This window comes from Cottoperca gobio, chromosome 11, assembly GCF_900634415.1.
Source record: "Cottoperca gobio chromosome 11, fCotGob3.1, whole genome shotgun sequence".
Classification (NCBI taxonomy): Eukaryota; Metazoa; Chordata; class Actinopteri; order Perciformes; family Bovichtidae; genus Cottoperca; species Cottoperca gobio.
This window is the reverse complement of record NC_041365.1, coordinates 18,338,552-18,362,701: the sequence shown is the minus strand read 5'-3', so window position 1 is coordinate 18,362,701 and position 24,150 is coordinate 18,338,552. Positions and strand designations below refer to the sequence as shown.

Here is a 24,150-nt window from a genome sequence, read left to right as displayed (position 1 = left end):
ACGAGGCGTGTCAACCAAGACAGCCCCTCAACACCCAAAGCCTTCAGCATTTCTGGACGGATCTCATCAACCCCTGCAGCTTTGCCACTGTGGAGTTTTTTGACTACCTCAGTGACTTCCATCAGGGAAATTGACGATGATCCCCCATCAGCTTCCAGCTCTGCCTCAACCATAGAGTTAGTCGGATTCAGGAGTTCCTCAAAGTGCTCCTTCCAGCGGGCGATAACCTTCTCAGTTGAAGTCAGCAGGGTCCCACCCTTGCTGTACACAGCTTGGATGGTTCCTCGCTTCCCCCTCCTGAGGTGCCGGATGGTTTTCCAGAAGCACCTTGGTGCCGACCGAAAGTCCTTCTCCATAGTTTCTCCGAACTTCTCCCACATCCCGCTGCTTTGCCTCTGACACGGCAGAAGCTGCCGCCCTTCTAGTCCTTCGATACCCTGCAACTGTTTCCGGAGTCCTCCCGGATAACATAACCCGGAAGGACTCCTTCTTCAGTCGGACGGCTTCCCTGACCACCGGGGTCCACCACGGTGTTCGAGGGTTACCGCCCCTTGAGGCACCTAAGACCTTGAGACCACAGCTCATCACCGCAGCTTCAGCAATAGAGGTTTTGAACATCGCCCACTCAGGTTCAATGCCCCCAACCTCCACAGGGATAGCTGAAAAGCTCCGCCGGAGGTGTGAGTTAAAGATCCCCAGGACAGGGGCTTCCTCCAGACGTTCCCAGTTCACCCGCACTACCCGTTTGGGTTTACCAGGTCTGTCCAGAGTCTTCCCCCACCCCTTGATCCAACTCACCACCAGATGGTGATCAGTCGACAGCTCCGCCCCCTCTCTTCACCCGAGTGTCCAAAACATGCGGCCTCAGATCAGATGATACGATTACGAAATCGATCATTGACCTTTGGCCTAGGGTGCTCTGGTACCACGTGCACTTATGAGCATCCTTATGTTCGAACATGGTGTTTGTTATGGCCATTCCATGACTAGCACAGAAGTCCAACAACAAACGACCGTTCGGGTTTAGATCAGGGAGGCCCTTCCTCCCAATCACGCCTCTCCAGGTGTCTCCATCTTTTCCCACGTGTGTGTTGAAGTCTCCCAGCAAGACTACGGAGTCCCCTACTGGAGCCCCCTGCAGGGCTCCATTCAGGGTCTCCAAGAAGGCCGAATACTCAGAACTGCGGTTTGGGGCATAAGGCACAAACAACAGTCAGAGTTTTCCCCCCCATAACCCGAAGGCGTAGGGAGGCGACCCTCTCGTCCACTGGGATAAACTCCAACGTAGCGGCGCTCAGCCGGGGGCTAGTGAGTATCCCCACACCGGCCCGACGCCTCACACCTTGGGCAACTCCGGCGAAGAATAGAGTCCAACCCCTATCCAGGAGTACGGTTCCAGAGCCAAGACTGTGCGTGGAGGTAAGCCCCACCAGATCCAACTGGTAGCGATCCACCTCCCGCACTAGTTCCGGCTCCTTCCCCCACAGAGAGGTGACGTTCCACGTCCCCAGAACCAGCCTCTGCTGCCCGGGTCTGGTCCGTCGAGGTCCCTGACCATCACTGCCACCCGTGTGACAGCGCACCCGACCCCAGCGGTTTTTCCCATGAGTGGTGGGCCCACAGGATGGATGGATGGGAGGCACCACGTAGCTTCTTCGGGCTGTGCCCGACCGGGCTCTGTGGCAAACCCGGCCACCTGGCGCTCGTTGTCGAGCCCTCCCTCTGGGCCTGGCTCCAGACGGGGGCCCCGGGCTTCCTCCGGGCAGGGTCTCTCCTTTCCTTTCCCTTTCTTTCATGAAGTCGTTTGAAATAATAACAGTCAGGATGTTTAAATAATGTTTCATTTACGTGAACTGTCTTGGTGATGGGGTGAGAGGTTGTGAGATAGAACAAACACAATACAAACTGACACTGAGGAGGAATGCCTGTCCTGTAACCCTACTCCATCACCTGGCCTGTAATGCCTATAATTGGATTTCTCCTGGGGATGGCTGGAGTACTGGGGCGACGGGGTGACTATGTCAGTTATTCCCCTCTCTAGGCCCCAGTTGGTTATTAATAAACATCTTTTGGCTGACATTGTCCAGAGGATTAGAATAAGAGACTAGCTGTGCACACAAATAGGCAGACATGAAGGCAGAGAAAAAAGAGCCCAATTACTGCTGAAGTTTCTTACTGTGTTTGTAAATGATCTGAACTTTATGACAATCTGGAAAATACATGTTTCCATCAGACCAACAATCAGATGAGAATGCTGATATCAGTTTCTCCTCTGTGCGCCTCTGTGACAGCGACCTTTTCTATTATGGGGTGTTACCAGTGTGGCCTGATGCGCTCATATACTGTCTGGTGACAAGGATCCAGTCTAACATGAAATGCTATATATAACTCTATTTGTTTAGCATTCATGTTTTGGTAGTTTTTAACTCTATATTTTAACCAGGATGAAGGATTATACTCCAAAAACCTGAATGATGAACAAAGAAGTAATCCTAACTAAGAGTGAGAGAGAGAGCTGACTGCAATGAAGAACTCCACTCATCCACCAGGAGCACAATGCCGTCTTTTGTTTTTGTTTTGATTGAGAGCCCCCTAGTGGCAGAAAATGACATGTACGTTTAACCTGATCCAAAATGTAAAACAAAAACAATAATGTAATAACTTTACAAATAATGTAATAACTTCACAAATAATGTAATAAAATGTCCTGATTGATACAGATAATGTAACACCTTAAGCACTATGAATTACCTGAAAATGTATTACAGCATTATTAATCATTATTATTATTATATAAAATGATATCAAATCAATTTGATCAAGTATATAGGAAGAAATTGATTACAAATATCATTTGACTTTAGGCCATATTGTGACAAAAGTTTGTAAACTCAGTATAAGATACAAACAACGGCCAAGTGTGACTGGAGAGAGCTGGAGCTGCTGACAGAGTTTACACTTATATGTTACACTGCAATGGAGCTGCTACAGTGTCGCTAACATTACAGTAAGTGTATCTGTGAATCCTGACGGCTGAAAGTCATTTACGCACACTGTCCAGCAGGTAGTTACAGTTGCAATGGTTTTTAATCTCTCTATTGTCGGGAAGCACAGAGAAGACATTTACAGGCTTCACTGTTCATTTCTCCTCTGCTCTGATCAACAGCTGCTCATTCAAGTCTCTCTCTCTCTCTCTCTCTCTCTCTCTCTCTCTTGCTCACTCTCTCTCTCTCTCTCTTGCTCACTCTCTCTCTCTCTCTCTCTCTCTCTCTCTCTCTCTCTCTGCTCACTCTCTCTCTCTCTCTCTCTCTCTCTCTCTCTCTCTCTCTCTCTCTCTCTCTCTCTCTCTCTCTCTCTCTCTCTGTCCACTCACTCCCTGAGCTAGTCATATACACATCGTCAAAGTCTAAAGACAATATAAATAACATTATTTTAACTCATGTCTTTTTCAAGGAAGCCAAGCTTTCCGAACAATTCCAACCTGGCTCTAAGCTTCCGTGAGCAAATCACGATCCAGGAGGGATCCAGCAGCTACTCTGTGGGCGGGACATCCCCTAGCTGGAGGTGGTTCGACTGATCCCCGGCAACCGGAATATGGCTAGACACACAAGGGACACATATCTATGTTTATCAGCCATGAAAAGTGGGTCTTGCATAATATGAGACCTTTGAGATTTCTATAGGATATCAGAAAAGAGTTATAAATGATAAAGTGGTGGGCTACTGGCTAGATTATTTGTATTGACCACACGGTAGTTAGAAGTTAATTAGGTTAAGTATTAGCTTTATATTAAACAAATAGTAGGTCAATACCATTGTTGGTGGCACTTCATCTTACGGTACATTACTAAGACGTTAGTAGTAAGTAATAATACATAGTCTAATATCAGTAGGGATTTACCTTAATCCGAATCACTTGTATGGGAAGCAGAAAGACGTAATGCGATATTTATATCCCAAAACATATGTGTGTATGGTGCTCATACACACAATAGTCATTCTTTAATTTCAAATCTAATGTATATAACATTCTTACATTTTTAAAACACACAATATAGAACTCTATCAGTTTTTAAATAAATGACCAACCTGACAATTTTATAAATTCTCAATAATGCGTTATTATATTTTCAGGAAATCACATTATCACATTATCGGCAAAAAGAAAATAGTTCATAGTTCATAGTATCCTATTACCCCACTAGAACTCTGCGCTCCCAGACTGCAGGGTTCCTTGTGGTTCCTAGAGTCTCTAAGAGAACAATGGGAGCCAGAGCCTTCAGCTATCAAGCTCCTCTCCAGTGGAACCAGCTTCCAGTTTGTGTTCAGGAGGCAGACACCCTCTCCACATTTAAGAGTAGGCTAAAGACTTTCCTCTTTGATAAAGCTTATAGTTAGGGCTGGCTCAGACATACAGTAGTTGCTGGAAGTTCAATGTTTGCCACACTTCAGCTGTCAATAGTATAACCCCTGATTTTCAGTGTTGGAATGTAACTTAGTAAATGTATTATATTTGTACTCGACTTGACAGCGTTTATACTTTTCATGTAATTGTTCACAATATTCTTGTTTTATTGGCTCAAATGGTCCCTATGTGCAGATATGCATTTTTTAATGATACAGCACGACTTTATAGCAAATTATCCTGCCAAAGTGGCATGGACCCCTGGGGGTCCCCAGACCCTACTTTGAGAATCACTTGACTATAGATATTATTTATGTTTTTTATCATTATACAATATTTCATTATATATTAAGCCACGCAGCACTATATAAATTAACCATTTTTACCTGCTGCAACATTAAAGTGATGAACACATGAATTAATCAATAATTATAGTTCAATAATACATACTGTTATATTATTATTTAATGGGCCATTCTCTATAATGAAAATGTTTGCTTTTGGTACTTATAATTGGATGCTTATACTTTTTTACGTTTACTTAAGTAAGATCTGCGGTCTGCGCTGTCTCAGAGACATAAAACAGCGACTTTACACAAGATATACATTCAGAGGGGGCAGAGAGACCTGTGGATATAAAGCAAACAAAAAGCACAATGTAATGCATTTGCAGTAGGGGGTCCCTGCTCTGTCTCTCTTTCAGCTAAGGGGTCCTGCATTAAGCATGTACTAGTAGAAACCCAAATGTATGAGCCTGAAAATTAGCATAATGTTTCCCCTTTGACAGACAGTTATTTAAATAAAAATATCTAAGATTGTTACTTTAACAATATTGTATAATAATAAACACATCAATGGCATTTTTATTAATCTTCTTTCACTTGTCTCCAACTGGAAAATACATTATTTGGATTTTAACATCAAGACAAATACATTTTGTATTACAACCTTTTTATTTTTATATAGTAATACAATTCACATGAATGACAAACGGGTGTGCAAAAGTAACTACAGTCCTTTTTTTAGGCCTTACACTGTTCACTGACAAATACAGCGTCTGCTTTCTATACAGTATAATACTATGTTGGCCTTGAACAATATTTGCCATCAAACATTATACTAATCCTGCAGAGAGATGTCACTGAGATTGTACATTTAGCAGAAAGGTAAACATACATTTGGAACGTTCTAATATGAGGATAACTGTTGACGGTTCACAATCATTTTGCAGCCACAGAAACATTTGCAAAACTTAAAGAGGGGTTCAAACCACTTTCCACCATATTTACACATAAAATCCGCTGAAAAGCGAAATCCTGAAGATAATATTACATTCATTTGGCAGACGAATGTAAGTTTGCCACCACTTTCTCGGTGGTACCAGACTGCAATCCGCCAGTCCTAACACTCAATAAAAAATGTTCAGGATAAAACCACAATAAAGCTAAAAGGTTATTTATATTGCAGTCAAAAGAAAAGAGGTTGGTTGGAAAACATGCAAAACAACCAAACTGACTACTGATTTTCAAAATGTAAAGCTCCTATAAGTATGTTGCTTCAGACATCCCAGAAAGCTGCATAAGGATGTATTTCTGCTAATAGAACCCCTTCATACGGCTGAGGGGCACAGCGACACATTTATTTCAACTGAAACTGCTGAGGGATCTTCTGAGGAGCCCACCATTGTCCGGCTGCTTTAAAATCACAACACTGCTGTTATGTCTGCGAGTGTGAACAAGACATAAATAATGCATCCATCCAGGTTTTAGGACTGACAATTATAAACAAACATAAAGGAGTTGAAGTTTTTTGACTTTTACTATGCGTGTCCAAATACAAAAAAAGGTTGTGTTAGATGATTGACATTAGATGAGGGATCACATTTATATTTGTCATTCAGCAGACGCTCTTATCCAGAGAGACTTGCAGTGAACTAACTACAGGGACAGTCTCCATGGAGCAGCTCAGGGTTAAGTCCCTTGCTCAGGGGCACAATGGTGGCAGCCCTGGTGCTGAACTCACAACCTTACGGTGCTCTATTTGGAAGTTTACCTATGTAGAATTACCTATGAATCATAACTCACCTATAAACTGCTTTTAGAATCAAAGATGACATTTTGTTTTTTGTTGTTTAGTTTGGCGAACTGTTTGTCAGGGATAGTATGACAATCTTAAGACTTCATTTAGAACATTCCAGCTTGTCTGTGCATACTGTTGTCTTCCAGTGTCATTTACAGTCAACGCCACAAATGTGACAGGATAAAGTGTAATGTTAAAAACCTTTCAATGTTAAAGCTCTGAGGCAGTGTGTCCCTCTCTCCCCTGCTTTAACTTATCGGCTCCCACAAGGCACTAATCAGGTGTTCTGTTCCACAAAGGTGGAAGAGGGCGTGGCCCGTGGAACAGAGGGAAAGGGTATTTGGGTTGGTTTTGTTTGGTGAGGATAGACTGCCAACTTGCCAGGGATTGAAACAACCCATTTAGCTCTTTTATATGGTGGTACCTCGTCCAACTGAAGGAACAGGAAAACCAGTGTGATCTGAGGACAATAAACACTGAGCAGCAAACACAGCCAAGGCCAGAGTATTTATTTCCTGCTCTACTTCCAGTGAGTGTGATTTCTTTTTGGATGTTTTTCCCTTTTGCAATGCATTGCTTTTTCCTGGATTGTATTTTTGCATTTTGAAGGGCTTTGGACATATTGTTTTCATTGTATTATTTGGTAGCTTTAAAGAAGACAATGTAGACAATCCAGTGGACATTTCACCAGTTTATGTGTTTGTGGTTTTGTTGGAGACTGAGTGGTGACGTAATAAATTGTCTTAAGTTTCCAATTAAAGTTTCCTCTCAGCCTTTAAACTGCAACTGCATCGGAGACAAGTTGTGGAAACAAGACTGACAAATGATCACCTTCTTAGGTTGATATGGTGAACTTGTTAGTAAACGGTTGCCTGTTTACACATCCAGCTGGTAGAGGGAAGAATGATGATTAATTTGTAGTGGTGTTTGTGTCCACCGTGGTCTCCACAACCTCCTGAGGGAAATATCTGTCCAGTGTGTATGGTGTCTTTTCAGACAGTAAGGAAACCATATTTAAACTACAAATAGTTATTGCTATTGTAATTTTTCAATATATAAACTATATTCTAATAAATTCCCTGATTGTTTTTTTTGGGGGGTAAATAATGACCCCTACTTATTTGATTACTTTTGATTTAAATTATTTTCGCACAACATAAAAATGATTAGAGATAACAAATACTTATGATGAAAACAGTAGCAACCCTAACCATCAGTCCTAATGTTCATTTTGTCGACTCTTAAGATTTCATTGATTCACATATAGCAATATCCATCAGTTTCCCCGAGTAATGGAATTAAATCATCAAACCATCTAAATCATAACTGAAAAATAAAACAACTCAGTGTCACAAGCCATCTAATCAAAAGCAAAGCAGCTAAATAAACATTAAGACTTGCAGAAAAGATAGACATGCGCATCGTTGGATGATATATGATATATATATGATGTAAACTGATGACATCAGTTTACATCATAATCAACTGTCGCTATAAAAGCTGATCAGCACCGTGAAACATGCCGGGGATCAGATCTCCTCTGGAATATCGTGAAGATCTGAAAAAGAGAGAACAAATCAAATTCAGGAACCATGGTTCCCCTAAAACTACAAGAAAATAATATTCTTGACTTGATTCTATAATCTGACATTTCAAGATGCAACACAATATTTTGCTATTTTATCAAATGGGGAGAGATTATTGAAAAGCGAGCAAAGCTCACACATTGTAACTTTGCTCTTGTAATTGCTTGAGTTTTCGGACACTACCTCCATGTTTACATGTGTACATTTCCACAGCAACAACAGAGTCATGTCACACCCATCACTCTGCTGCTCTAGTTTTGTCTAAATACTTACAAGGTTTGTTTATTGTCATTGTACAACACAGGAATGCACAAGGAACTGTGATGCCCAATTTGACGGCCGTGTTTTTGATTCCTAGGAACTTAAAACTGTTCACTTGCTCTAACTCAGCTCCATTGATGTAGATAGGTGTGTGTGTGTGTGTGTGTGTGTGTGTGTGTGTGTGTGTGTGTGTGTGTGTGTGTGGGTGTGTGTGTGTCTTCTCCTTTTTTTCTGATATCATTGATCAGCTCCTTGGTTTTGCTAATGTTGAGCAGAAAGTTGTTCTCTGAGCAGCACTCCGTTAGACTGTTGATTTCCTGTCTATACAAAGGTTCATCGTTTGAAATCCTGTCAATAATGTTAGTGTCATCCGAAAACACAGGTTCTCTTCACGGCGAGGGCTGCAGTCATGGGTGTACAGCGTGAACAGGGGGGGGGGGGGGGCTGATCAGTGGTCAACACGAGATTGGTGGAAGTGTGACCACCAATCCAAACTGACTGAATTATGTTTGTAAGGAAGTCCAATAGCCAGTTGCAGAGTGCAACACTCAAGGCCAGGTTCAGAGATCAAAGACATTACAATTTTAATTGGAATCAAAGGAACCGCACTAAGGTGGTTTGAATCCTATTTATCTGAGCGATCTCAGTTAATACATGTTAACGATGAATCCTCCATGTATGCAAAAGTTAGTCATGGAGTCCCACAAGGTTCTGTACTTGGACCGATTCTATTCACCTTTTATATGCTTCTTTTAGGCAATGTTATTAGGAACCACTCTATAAACTTTCATTGGTATGCGAATGACACACAATTATATCTATCGATCAAGCCAGATGAAACCAATCAATTAGCTAAACTTGAAGCTTGAAGGTAAAATCCAGAATATAATTTGAAATACTTTTCCTCACCTCCAAAGCCATTAATGGTCAGGCACCATTTATCTAAAGTCCCTGTCACACAGTTCCGTATGGCAGAAACGTATGCTGGCGCATATGAAAATTAGCATATACAGCGTATATGAACGTATACAGAGCCTATTGATAGCGTATCACGTACTTATACAAAACGTATCTGAACGAATGGCCAACGTATTCACCGTATGCATGTTCAAAAACATTTCACGGTCTCAGCGTTCAACAACGTACACCAGCGTATTGCTGATATCACGTATACACCGGTATACGTTTCCGCCATACGGCGAAGGAATAGGCTAGGAATGCGTATTGCATCTGTTGGGCATTCGTCGAATTTGGCTTTTTCTTTGCTGCTTGAAGCTTTTACATTTTTGGACAAGACGGAACGGTATAGATGTCGCTTCGATATCTTGTCAAAACTAAGACCATTGTGTTTTTTATTGATTCAACCAAACTTTACAGAAAGGTTGTTGCACACACCTGGTGAAGATCTGCACAGTTTGTCTGTGTCACCATTATTTGAATACTGGCTTTGTTTAGGAAGGTAACACCAAGCTGGACAGAAGGGTTTCACTGCATTCTATAGTTGAGTGTTTCACCTCTCACCACAAACCTGCATCACTGATAGGTGTGGAGGATGGATCTGTTTCTCCTGTTACTACACCCAACATTGATAACATGGTGTACTGACATAGCCTTCTACATCACTGATGCAAGAGGAGCAGCAAAAATCAAGGTGATCAGCCGCCATTCAGTTGCTCTTGAAAGACAAGCTCTCTTTCAGGCATGCACCCCTTGTATTAATCTGATGGTCATTTAACACATATGTCTCATGTCTGAAAAAGCATGCTGTTCACAGTATTTATGGTGTTTTTGCCTATTGTGCATCTAATAGAAAAACAACCACTGTAATTTGTTTGCTTAACATCAGGAGTCCAGTTAGACACAAGTTTAGCCCGGTGCGTTTTTGTCCCACCCTCTCAGATAACACCAGGCATGAATAGAAATAAAAGCACTCAATCCATAGATAGAAAATAACATTTTTGAAAATCCTAATCTATTTTCCAATTATCTATCAATTGATTATTGATGTGGAATATTAAACCAATAAGCGTCACACTGACGTACTCCATTTGTTTAATAGCTTAATTGAATTGTGGAAAGTTTTGTGTTTCAACACAAAATTGTGATTTGGAAGGTATTCACATTATGTGAAAAAGAATGCCTGATTACTGAACCTGATTGTAGCCCCCAGTGTCGTTAACTGCAGGTGAACCATAAACGGGTGGATATTTTTGTCAGGCATTTTACTTAAGTATTTTTCCCAGATGGTAAATTAACTTTATACATCACCTCTGTAGTCTTCCGACCACTCAAAGCACTTTTACTCATTAACACACACATTCATACACTGATGGCAGGACTGCTATACATGGTGCTAAACTGCTCCTCATCTAATCTAACGCACTTTAAAATAACCATTATTAATAAATGGTTAATTGATAGTTAATTAAACTATTGGTAATAGTTATTTTACTGTTAACAAACAATTACCTGATCATTGATAATGTTTACTTAATAACCTTTAGTAATTCTATCATTTATGTTATTTTATCATTTGTTTGTGTGATATGAAATAATTAGTTTATACATTCTATATTGTGTCATAGCTGAAGAGACAATAACAATAACATTCTGATTACATCAGTACACTACTTATTAACAGTTTATTGTTGCACATAATATAACGTTTTATTAATATATAGTATTTGTTAATAATTACCAAATGATTTGTAAACCTTTAAGAAACAAACAAATACATAGAGAATCTTTGACAAAGTGTTAACTGTCTGTAAAAAATAATGTTTATAGATGTTTTACATCTGTGGAATAAAAGAGGTTATTCAGTGGACTGCTTACATTATGCACTGAGAATCACTGAACAGAGGAGTTGAATCTCTACCAGATTTAATAGAACAACAAACACACTAACTATTGCTACTCCATGTACAGAAGAGGGCGTCAACAACCACTGTGTTGCCTAGAAACGTAGCGGTGTGTGGGTGTTACACTGTGTAGTAACTGTGCAGTCTCTCTATTATGAGTGTTTGTGGGCTGTAGCTGCTGTCGAGTTTATATTGTCCTTACATCTTTGTATTGGCTGCCTTGGTTCTTTATTCTGCTGGTAAAGTGGCAGATTATTTAATTTATGTAGCCTAATAATGCTTGTTGCACCCACTGGGGTGTCCATAGCTCTTTTTGTATATTGTCTGAGTTGTGCCTCTTTTCTGTTAATTCTTCTAAGGCTCAACTGAAGAAGGCGATTGTATATTTACAATTGATAATCAGTTAAACATGTTGCACATTTCCATCTATAGGAGAGTGCATTGCTGGTTGGTGTGATGTGTAAATGTTGACATGTTAATGCACTTTATTTTGAAGCATATAGGTGTTCTTTAACTCATTACTTAAAAATCAAACAATGTAATGCTTACTCAGAGTACATTTAAACTGACCTAATTTTCATTTTTATCTGAGGACACATAACTTCAGAGGACGCTTACTTGACTAAAATGTTATAGTACTCTTTCCATCCCTGCCTAAAAAACACGATGATACCAGAATCATGCATGTAACATTCAGTCATTGTGTGTTATCTAATCTTACCTTTGGAGCTTTCAGATGCTGTCCCATCATCATCTTCTGACGTCATGTCTACCTCAAAATCACTGCCATCCTGGAGGCCATCTGCTTGCTGTGCAAGTTCCTGGCTGGCCCACCGGGTGTGAGCTCCAGTTGAGACCTCCCTTCGTGGCTGCAGAGATGTAGGCTACAGCAGCACAAAAAGAGGAAAGAGTCCACAGAAACCCAGTGAACATAGGGTAAACATGCTGTAAACATGCTGATTCCTGGTTTACTCATCATGGTTTTATAAGGTCTTTTGTGATTGTGGAGAAATTTGTCTGACAGAATAATAACCCTGATGACCTCACTATGACATAATAATGGTTCTCTCAGTTTGGAAATTAAACAAACAGAAAGCCTGTATACAAACTGAGAGTGTGGAGTATGAAAGACGTGGATGTTTACCAGGTACGGCGTATCTTGTAGAAAGATGCTACTGAGATGCATTTTGGGGGAATTGTAGCTTCCTGTGCTTATGGAACTGATACTAAAGACTAAAAGTCAGGATTTCCCACAAAGACTCCATCTTGGAGAGGGTTGTAAACAGGCTGTTCAAGAAACAGAACCCTCACAGACCAGACACTATCTCTATATCCTTCCTGAAGCACTGTGCTGATCAGCTGTCTCTGGTGTTCGCACTCAATGCCTCACTGGAGACATGTCAGGTACCTGCCTGTGTCAAAACCTCCACCATCCCCCCCTGCATAAAAAACCAAGGCCCACAGGACTTAATGACTACAGGCCCACCTTGACCTCTGTGGTTATGTGCCTTCTAATATCTCACCTCAAAGCCCCCACTGACCCACTCCTGGACCCCCTTGAGTTTGCATACATCTCTGGTGCGAATGAGTCGTCCTATAGGTGGCAGATTGACCAGCTGGCCTGGTGCAGACTGAATAACTCAGAGCTCAACACTCTGCCCCACCTTCCCCTATCACCGTGTGACTCCCCAGTACTATGGAGTCCTTTTGCACCATCATCACCTCAAGTGTCATCAAAAATGCACAGCTGAAGAATTGGAAGTTGGTGATGGCCTAGTGGTTTAGAGGTACAGCTTCCAAATACAACACCAGATGGTTGTGAGTTCAATACCAGCATCACTCTGGATATGAATGTCTAATAATTGACCTGTAATGTAAAGTTCAAGCTGCCAAAGTCACTGATGAAGCCCTCTTACACCACCATCATTGAGTTTATCCTCACCTCCTCCATCGTTAGCGAAGTTTAGATGTAGCCTGCAGCTACACTTTCTGAGACACCGAGGCAACTGCTGGTGTCGGATGATGGAGAAACAACAGAAGTGCTTTTATTTCTATTCTTTCTTATCATGGTATGCACCAAAACCTACTGTTTCTCTGTGTGAAAACCTACTTGGCAATAAACCTGATTCTAATCTCAGCTTCTTGATTTTGACTTTTTTCATTGCAAAGCAAATGTTCTCACTTGTGAAGCTTGGTCCTCCAGCTGATGGGAGGCCGGTGCAGCCCCGCTGCAGACCTTCATGTTTCGGACGTGCCTCTCCAGCTTCACCCGGGCCCTCTCGCTGTCCTTGAACCGGCTCTCAGCATCACGCAGCCTCAGCAGCTCCTCCTGCAGCAGGCTGTGTTGTCTCTGCAAAAGAGCCAGCTCCCCAATGGTTGAACCTGCATTGGCTTCCCGATTTCCACCATCTCGCCAGAGAGGGCGCCACATTCCTCCTGCAGCTGACGTCATGGTATCCTGTGGCTGCAGCAGCAGCTCCAAGATGGAATCTTGTTTGATGACGGCACCCTGCAGGATATGATAACATGAGAACCCAGTTTCATAGATTTTACAGGCTGAAAATTGACATACAAGCTGAGACAGAAGTGGCACAAATACTTACTAGAGCACCAAATGTGGACTATTAATGAATTGTTAGAGTAACGTTTGTTAAACATTCAAGTGAAAGGTTTCTTTTTAGGAAATGAGAAGTGACACTTTATTAACACTAGTTAAGGTTTTGCTCAGTGCTTCATCGTGTTCATAAAAAAGGGTACAGAGGGCCAAAGGCTAACTGTAGGTACGTGAAAACAACTGTTTATCATTAACGGTTTGATCATTTGTGATGAGGGTCGAGAAGATTTAGCTGACCACCAAACCCCCAATGCAGCACATTGCTCTTCAGCAGACTCACAGTATCACCAGTCCAACCATCTAAAGCTGAGAGTCTGCACTTTCCCCACACAGATGTCTTTGTATCCCCCCTCTGTAGTGTGCTATATACTGCTGTATATGACAAGTGTGTTAAAGATGTACAGAAACCTACTCACCTGCAGTGCATGGAGATACACACTGAGATTCACCAGCCTCTGATAGATCTGTCAAAACACAGGCGGCATACAGCATTACTGACATGTGTCTCACACACACACACACACACACATACACACACATACATACATGCCCACACACACGCACACACAAATAGACACACAGACACACACTTTGGGAACCTTCACCCCCTTACTTACCACGGGCGGCGGCTTGTCATGACTTCTCATGCAGTCCTTCAAAAGGTAAAGAAGTATTCCACAAACAGAGGAGAGTATCAGCACAATAACGCTACATTTGAACACAAAACAATAATGAATAGATTACATCATGAGTATGTTATTTAAACTTAAATGATGGGACTGTGAATGCTTGTCTGAGCATTTGGTCATGCCCAATGCCTGAACTCTGCTTTAGGAAGAATGCAGGTTAGTACCAAAGTGGAGATTCTGGAAGAAAGCTGGTCATTAGGATCCAAGTGTTTTCTTAGAATTCTATGCAAAGTTTATTCTCATTTTCCTGTAAGAAATACCTGCATGTGTGTTGTTTTTGTGTCCACAAAGTATGTACTGAAAGATGCCTTGTTTGATGTTACCATAATCTATCTATTTATTTACAGTAACATAACTGCATCAACCTTCAGCTGTTGATTCTGAGGATAATTATGGGCATCAGTGGACCATGTCTGTTAGTACAATTGGGTGGCAGAGGCGAGGAGCCACGGCTCACACGCTCGTACACTAGACAGACTTTGCTGGAGCTACAATATGAGCCAACTCTTACTGTTCGATGTTGGATAACATCCCCCAGGAGCTGATCAGAACTAACAGGAGAAAGAAACGAGGAAGGAGAGGAGACATTTGGAATCGCCTACGGCATAGATTCAGTCTCTTCCATCTATCGTTCTTACATAGCTGCTCACTGAGCAACAAAGCATCACAGCACCAGAGCTGACTGTTGCCAGTGTTTTAGTTCATTTGGTTTATGGGTCTGGAGAACTCCAGCAGCACCTATCTGCTACGCTGCACTAACCATGCACCAGGGACCATGCACCCCCCCCCACACACACACCCTACTATACCTCAATCTTGGCCCCCTGCTCACCTTTGCTGCAAAGAAATCATGGGCTCCATTGACAAATAGATCCTGATCACCTGAGCAGAGACAAGCACAGAAGTCACTCAGTGATTAGAATAGTTATCTGATTATTTTATACAGCACACAAAGAGGTTCCTCTTTTATTTCTTCATTAAACCTACATTTGAACTTGATGGTCAATGAGACTGTTAAGCGCACTCTTTGGGTCAGCTATGATAATATTCAATATTCTAGTTAGACATCAGTTGTATCAACTGCTCCTGCTGTGTCTCCCACCCTGAGCTCTCGTGTCAATACATCTGGTTTTTTATCATCGTGGAGCGAAACCTTAATTCATGTCACATTTTATAGCTTTCCAACCTGATTTTATGTGTGTGAAGGTATCAATTAGTTTTCTGTAAGTCTGCTTAATGTATCTTGTATGTTCCTCTAAAGGTTTGATACTTGTTATTCTTTGTGATGGCTGATGATGAATGATGTGTCTGCAGTGACTCACTGCTGTCTACCCCCTCCATGTGGTTGTGATGGCACGGGAGAGGGATGTCCACGCTGGAACCCAGAAGGAGCTCACTCAACCTGTCAACTGCACACACACACACACACACACACACACACACACACACACACACACACACACACACACACACACACACACCTTTTATATTCTTACTTTACACAAAATAGAGAGACACATTTCTTTTAGCTTATGGAAACATTGGACAGGTAATTTTGAGGGAGATGTGACCCCCATCCCCCATCCCCCATCCCCCGTGGCGGTTAGACGCTTGTCTATATCTTATTCAATTATGCAATTAACAAAACTACAGTCTAAGAACGATCATTAAACACCCTTCTATGAAAATAATATCAAGCAGGTTGGCACATATTGTACATGTAATGATTACAGATGTGCTGATTACATGGTGTAGCCCAGTCTTTCAAAGTCTGAGACTGTGGGCCTCCCCTCATACAGAGCTTGGAATAAACTGTTAATAAACAAGACTAAGAGTGTACAGCCATGTTAGCGGATGTGAGGTAGAGACAATTAGCCTACATTTTATTTGAAGGGGTGGGGGGTCGCTGAGAACCACTGTGTTAGAGTGTTAGCATGATAACATTTGCTAAGTAGTACTAAACAGGGAGTTTATCAGTATTTTTGGATGTATCTGGCCAAAAACCAAAATGTTGCACCTCAGGAGAACCTCAAGTGCAACACCTGCTGGAAAAGTCAGACGAGTCATTAGGCTTCCTCCTCTGTTGACCATGAAAATCTTTATCAAAGTTCATGGCATCCATTACATACCTGAGACCTAAGTGGTGAAGTCACCGATCGCCATGTCATTTAGCACACATGCCCTTTAACTTGTAGGTCATAGATTCAAACCCAGGTTGTGCCAGTTAGTATCCAGGTAATTGTTAAGTAGAAACAAGAATAGCACTAACCTTATTTTAAGTCATTTAACCTCTTAGTATTGAGTAACAATTGGCTTGTATTAATTGATTTAATTACGCTAAATTCCTTGAATTGAGCTTCCGGTAGCTGCACATCCATTAATTTTATAAATCTGTGAAAATCATATCATATAGAAAATGTTTACCTTCAAATTTACAGGGATTTTATTTTTCTATTGATGAAGTACAAGTGTTTGTTTGTTTGAGTATTCAATTCAAACAAAACAATTATAATTTTACTGTCCGTATCCAAAGAGTAGGATTACAATAATACAATAATAATCTAATAACCTCATTCTGACCAGGTGTAATGCAACTATACACATATCTAAAAGGGAACAAGTCAACCTGTCCTGTCAAATCAGTCAACGCTGATGAGACACATGTCAAAGTTAAATAGCTCCTGCTCTCTAACTGGAAACCAGTGCACTTTGATGCTTTCCAGTTGGCGCAGGATGTGCACACTACCTGCCTTCTTTGCAAACTAACAAATGTTTTTTTTTAGCTGACATGCAACTTGGTGTGTTACCCTCAGCTGTGGCGTCCAGTAGGAGTTTCTCTGCACGGGGAGCCTGGGGTGTGTCTGCCCTGAACAGGTACCGAGTGCTGTGAGGTTGTAGGCCCTCCTGACCACTAGTCACCTCTGCCAGCTCACAGAACAGAGTCACCCTCTCCTGCAGGAGCTCCAGCATCTCCCGGTCCTTCTGCTGGAGGTCAGCTGTGATTGGTGGGTGAGGATTAATCAATTGTGCATCCAACGCAAATCTAATACAACAAATGCTGTGTCACATCTGATGCACACAACACGCACAGTAAATACAGCATTCCTAACAGCTGTGTGCTTGTATACACACACAGCCCTAATACACACACATCTAACACACACATAAGCAACAATATGCTCTGAATTGCCAATCATTGGAAAAAACAAGTGGGGCAGTTTGTTTACTACACGGCGACCCCACAACACCACCGAGAGCATTATTACACTCATAGCAGGCCATTACCTAAAGGAAAGGGGGGCAGTTATTGGTTTATGTATTTTTTTTATTTTTTATATATGCATTATTTCCCCTAAATACTTCCCCAAACTTATTTATTTCTGTATTCTTTTCTTTATACATTTCCTTTTACATTTCTTAATGCATTTCTGCTTCATTATGCAGCCGTGTAACTAGGGGCACACTTGTAAAAAGTATAACAGATGAACTCCTATAATACACTTTGCTTTCATTGAAGCTTAGTTCTAGACCTCTGAATCACTGCGAGCTGCAAAACACAATGCATTCAAAACTAAAATGGGGACACAGGTTGTTGTAAGACAACTTACAGATGTAACAACTTTCAAATCAACATATTTTCTTTTGAGCTACATGTTAAGTCACTGGTGGTTGGCAAGCTTTTACTGCTTTTACTGTTTTACTTAGGATTCTCTTTAAATCTCAGACTCAATCAAGAAATATGTTACTGCTACAATAACCTCATCAACTGGTCAAAAAGGGAGTATGGATATTCTTTTAGGACTAAACAGAAAGAATACGTCCCAATGATACACAGAGTAAAGCGAGTAGGACTGTGTACACATTGAAGATACGTACAGTAAGGTGTCTATGTAAATGATTGTGTCTCCTCACCTTTGAGTCTCCTCAGATGGGCCTTGTGCTCAGTCTCTATGAGGGGGAACTCCTCTCTTGATGGGCACCTGAACACACACAAGCACAGACCACACAATTCCTGTTATCAGTCATATGTTTGTGTACTACATTTAAAAAGGTTGACTGACACGTGTGAAACTGAGACAAGAAGCAGAGATGCAACAACGATAAACAAGCACAGCTCAAGTCATGCTGAAGAGTTCACTGGACATTATTGCTCCCTGTATTGCACTGAGGGTGGACTCCTATGTTGCCTCCCTCCTGCAACACGTAGTGTTCCTCTGAGGTTCTAACTTGTTCATTTTGCTCCCCCGATATCGTCCTGCTTTACTGACCACCTGCACCTACGTAAGTGTTTTTACTATGAGCTCTAATGAATGGAGACATTTAACATGATAAAAGTAAGTCAGAATTTATATTTGCAATAAATTCATCCGTCATTAACTATTGATTTTGATTGAAAAATATTTATATACTATATATTATTATATATTACCATGATTATATATCTTATTACTATATATATTTGTATTTAATTATGAGTATTTGTCAAAAGACGCATGTTTTCAGTACAGACGTGTGTTTTTATAAGATTGTAGTATATACCTCTCCCTTCACTTGCCATGCTTGGAATTTAGGCTCTGGGTGGATTCGGATCTCGGAGTTCAACGTCAGTGTTGTTCAGTATTCTTCCACCAAATACAAATTACTTATTTATGGGCAAGAAATGTGTTTTTGTGCTTATTGCTATATTTGCTTTAAAAAATGAAGTGCAAAGTATTTCCATCAGAAATCAGATTCTAGAAGTGATCATGTCGAAATGATAAAGAAAACATTTATAACTCAAGGGTGTAAGGTCAACTTGAGCAAGTTAGGTTGATTAATAATAATAATAATAATAATAATAATAATAATAATAATAATAATAATAATAATAATAATAATAATAATAATAATAATAATAATAATACATTTTATTTGGAGGCGCCTTTCAAGACACCCAAGGACACCGTACAAAATACAAGAGATAAAAACAGCAGGACATTGGAAGGGAGAGCAAACAAACAATACCAGAGATATGGTGGAGACACAAGAAGAAAGCAATAAAGAGAAAATGGGGGGGGGGGGGGGGGGGGAGGAGGATACAGGATGATTGATACCACAGAGAGTAGGCCAGTTTAAACAGGTGAGTTTTGAGTTGGGACTTGAATGTTGTAACAGTTTCGGACTGTTGGATGTGGCGAGGGATGGAGTTCCAGAGCTTGGGAGCAGTGCAGCTGAAGGCCCTGGCACCCATGGTGATGAGGCGTGATGTGGGGACCGTCAGTAGACCAGCTGAGGATGAGCGGAGGGGGCGGGAGGGGGTATACTCCTAAAGGAGGTCACTTAGGTAGGTGGGGGCGAGTTTGTGAAGGGCTTTGTAGGTGAGCACGATGCTTTTGTAGTTGATCCGAGATTGAACAGGGAGCCAGTGAAGTTTCAGGAGAATGGGGGTGATGTGTTCAGAGGATTTGGTGCGGGTCGTGATCCGGGCAGCGGCATTTTGGATGATTTGAAGTCGGTTGAGCAGTTTGGTTGGAAGGCCACAGAGAACAGCATTACAGTAGTCGATCCGTGATGTCACAAAAGCGTGGACCAAGACTTCATGTACTGGATTGGGACAGGGACGGGCGGAGTCTGGAGATGTTGCGCAGGTGGAAAAAAGCAGTGCGGGTGATGTTCTTTATGTGGGGTACAAAGGAGAGGGTGCTGTCCAGAGTGACACCAAGGCTCTTGACTTGACTGGAGAACGGTACGGAGAAGCCATCGATGATGAAGTTTGGGGCAGTGGAAGTTTGTGTTTTGGATAAAGTGCTTTTGAACTTTAAAACATTGAACATGAAAACATTGCAAATACAATACGTTGACAAGAATGTTGAATGTTAGTTAAACAGATATTAATTTATTATACTGAACATAAGTTCACTTTAAAAGTCATGATAATCGGACATATAAGAATTCAACATTTGCCCACTTGCTGACGGTGCGCTGGATGTGGCGTATCCAGACATTCTTGTCCTCCTTGGAGGCAGCATGGAACTCATACATCTCCGGAGGAGAGAAGTCGCTGATGAGGAACATGCCTCGCTCCTGGTTGGCTATATCCCTCACTATCAGGTTCTGAAGGGACAGGACTGAAGATTTGTCCTGGATCCCACAGGGGAGGATTGTTTGAAGGAAGTAATAGAAAGACAGAGGTGAGAGAATGACAGTATGAACAGACGTCTTTCCACTCCTCTGTGCAACAAATGATATTGCTAAATTCTATTTGTGTGGTTTTTTTAGGTGTGTGAGTACATTTTCTTACCAGACATGGGAAGATGTATCTCTGGTCTTTCTCCTGCAGAAACACCAGGATGTCTGTCATCAATAGGACCTGTGTATCTACACACACACACAAAGACACACATTATACAATCACACAACTAAATATATTCCACTTGTTTTCCCCTGAACTATCCCCAAACTACCCTGCAACAAAGTCTGAAACGCTCTTGCTGTCACAATGTCGTGTTTCCTGTCTGCCTCTCCACTATGGACTGTGCAGTATATCAGATACAGCCAGGTACTGACACAAGATGAGGGAAATGTGGGACAAACCACAATCAATCAAAAACATGTCTCAGGTGCTTTATTCTATCCTTCCAATTGTTCATGACTTTGTCAATCGATTTGTTCCTAATGACTTCAAATCATTGTTTTCTGTTTTAATTAGTGCTTTTAAAAACAAAACAAAACGTTTACCAATGTATTGAGGTCCGAGGAGATGGCCTATAGAGTTTTAATAGATACTATATATTAGATAGATCATATGTTTACCTATTTGGTATCAGAGTTGATACGTGGATAGACACACTGGCGTTAGGGACCGTGTCAACCATATTAAGTGAACAAGTTAGCAGCTGTTACGGAGCCGGCACACGCAGTTGTTGCAGTGGTAGCTCCGGAGGTAGCCATGACAATAAGCTCTCGTCTGGTGACATTAGGGATTCTTTTCACTCTATTAAATATGGAGCCCCAGACTGAGCCTACATGAAATCATTCTGTGCAGCACTACAAACAGTAAGTTCACTTATTCTACACACAGACTAATGTTTTCACAGCGTTATGTACCTTTGAGCCGGGATCCTGGAGTTTTCCAGAAGAGGGTACCTTCATGAACAAGTCTCCGCCGGAACAACTCTCCAGACTTGAAAAGTCCACCATCCCTAACTCTCGCCTCAGCCCGCGGGTCCAACTTTGCCTGGATCTCTTGCAGACGCTGGGTTTTCTCCAGGTCCTCCATCTGCCAACAAGGACAAAAGTCATCTTCCATTTGGGGAACAAAAGAGAGCATCAATGAACATGGAAGAGCTTAACTCATTTGATTCAATTTGAATTGTATTTAGTTGAAGACCTTGCAAATAAGCTATGTTTAATCATCTTAAACATAACCCTGCACAGAAATCCAGTAATTCTTCACAATCCCAGTAATCTTCCAGGAAGTTTATTATGATATGACAACTAAACTAGTGAATCTATATATAATCAGTTTTCTGCAGGAGACGTTTGGACCTTTGACCACTGCTTGCTTTAGAGGGGCAGACAGTATATGTTCCCAGGTGAAATTCAAGTGGGTATTGTGAGTGTGGTTTCACGGTATATGTCCCAGATCACTAGGTTACAAGGACACCTGTCCATCTCTCATTTTGTCCTACTGATTGTCAATACTGTCATTGTATTACGGTGGTCTCCTCCGTACACACAACATCTATTCCCTGCCTGTCCGTCCAGGGAGAGGGACCCCTCCTCAGTTGCTCTTCTTGAGGTTTCTTCTATTTTCCCCACAGAGGACAGAGGGTGTGGTATACAGTTATAAAGACCCCTGAGGCAGATATGTATGTGATAATGTTAAATGATAAAATAAATGTACTTGACTTACTGTCAAGGTCACGGCCCACACATACACCATTTTTATTTATTTTATGGGGGGGGGGGTCTGTATGAGGTCCAAGACTATGGTAGGGGAAACACTGATATATATATATATATATATATATATATATATAGAATGTATATACAAATCTTATCATATATGCTTTAATGTATTCTGTGTATGTATCAGGTATAAGAGTAAGCCTACTTACTATTTTTAATTAAGTTTTTATATTTATTCAAATCCGTTTTACACCGCCGGGGTTGCAGCTGAAAGAATGACACTTAAATTAATATTGCTTGATTCTAGGCCCTCTCTCGATCCGCACACCGAGCTCTGATTGGTCAGTAGTCAGTGTTTGTTTATGCGTTGATCGGTTAACATAGGAGCAGGTTGGGTGTGCAGCAAAAGTTACCTCACCGATGTTCCCTGGTAAGAAGTAGAAGTTACCTCGCTAACCCCGAATCCTGCTTTGTAGTACAGGCTGGTAGTTATGTATCAAATGAATAGTAGTTATAGTTATTATTATAATAATAATATATTATTGTTCACAATGCTAAATTGACCCTTCACTTTGTTGTTAGCCACTGCTACTCAGTCAAGCTGTCAGCCCACACTGTCACTAACTGCACTCCCTTAAGAAATATTATCTAGTCTTTTGAAAAAAGAAAAAGCGATTTCAGAAAGAAATATTGTCTTATATTCTTGCCAATATGGTACCATATGGTAATATGGTAAATTGGTACCCAGAAAGTACTTTGGTACCTGTTGGTCTATTGAACTCAGAAGTTCTCTGACCATGAAGCTAGCCTGGGCCAGAGAGGAGGCTTCTTCTTCGTCATCTGGAAGAGCAATAAACCAAACAGGATTATAGAAGGAGAGTAGGAAAGTACAAGAACCTAAGGCAACAGACACAATGTTTACCTCCATTACCCATCATATAACTGCTCATAGACAGACCTAAACATGTCCTCTCTGAATTTACTATTGATTTTACAAAGATTTTGGTTGGTAAAGTTTCTCAAATGTAAACAGTCACCATACAAAACTTAAACATAACTGCTAAGTTATTTCTGTTCATAAAGGTGCAGCAGCACCATGTGCACACGCTTGGGTATGGAAGTAGAATAGAGAGGTCATGTGACACGGGATGATTCACCGGTGGTATTGTCCAGAATACGCTGAACAAGGACAGGATACTTGGAGATCCGCTGAGTCACCAACAAGATGCACTCCTGAACACCATGGCAACGTAGCAAGGATCCACGACTCACCCGCTGCCCAGAAACAGAGAGAGACACAGACAAAATGATCCCGGTTGACATTTATTTTTCATTTAGTTTGAAGAAAAAAAATCTAATGCTCAGTAACAGTTGATTGAAAGGTTCAAGAACTCCAGGTCCCAGGGGGCATCAGGGCAGCAGACATGGACGTTAAAGTCTCCAAGGATCAGCAACTTATCGAATCTAGGCAAAGTTGAGGACAGCAATTCAGCGAATTCACTGATAAAAGTGGTATGATATCTGGGTGGTCAAGATATTATCAAGCACAGACAAAGAGATGTTCCTTTAATCAGGAAATGAATGGCTGTCTTTTTATACCAGGCTCACCGCCCCTGCCTGTTAGTGTCAGCTGGTTTGAAAAACAATAACTAGGTGAGCTTTTCTTTGAGTAGAGTCTGTAATCATGAAGAGATCCAGGTCATGTGAAACAATGTAATCATGACATAAACATGGTTAGAAAGCCATGCAGTGAAACAAAGTGAGT

At 41.3% G+C, this 24,150-nt stretch overlaps 1 protein-coding gene across 3 annotated transcripts in view; it reads right to left on the bottom strand.

Moving 5' to 3' along the window:
• Window positions 1–5,339: 5,339 nt before the first annotated feature.
• arhgef2a (Rho guanine nucleotide exchange factor (GEF) 2a) overlaps window positions 5,340–24,150 on the bottom strand; it is a 32,146-nt gene continuing 13,335 nt past the window's right edge. For all 3 annotated transcript variants that reach the window (XM_029443197.1, XM_029443195.1, XM_029443196.1), the window contains 14 exons: window positions 23,543–23,660; window positions 23,149–23,225; window positions 21,582–21,753; window positions 20,776–20,852; window positions 20,443–20,615; window positions 18,408–18,475; window positions 17,303–17,491; window positions 15,818–15,904; window positions 15,328–15,377; window positions 14,424–14,459; window positions 14,223–14,270; window positions 13,375–13,701; window positions 11,914–12,076; window positions 5,340–8,042 (listed from right to left, as the gene is read on the bottom strand). In XM_029443197.1, the coding sequence (XP_029299057.1) occupies window positions 8,014–8,042; window positions 11,914–12,076; window positions 13,375–13,701; window positions 14,223–14,270; window positions 14,424–14,459; window positions 15,328–15,377; window positions 15,818–15,904; window positions 17,303–17,491; window positions 18,408–18,475; window positions 20,443–20,615; window positions 20,776–20,852; window positions 21,582–21,753; window positions 23,149–23,225; window positions 23,543–23,660 (1,614 nt within the window). In that variant the 3' untranslated portion in view covers window positions 5,340–8,013. The remainder of the gene's footprint in view (window positions 8,043–11,913; window positions 12,077–13,374; window positions 13,702–14,222; window positions 14,271–14,423; window positions 14,460–15,327; window positions 15,378–15,817; window positions 15,905–17,302; window positions 17,492–18,407; window positions 18,476–20,442; window positions 20,616–20,775; window positions 20,853–21,581; window positions 21,754–23,148; window positions 23,226–23,542; window positions 23,661–24,150) is intronic.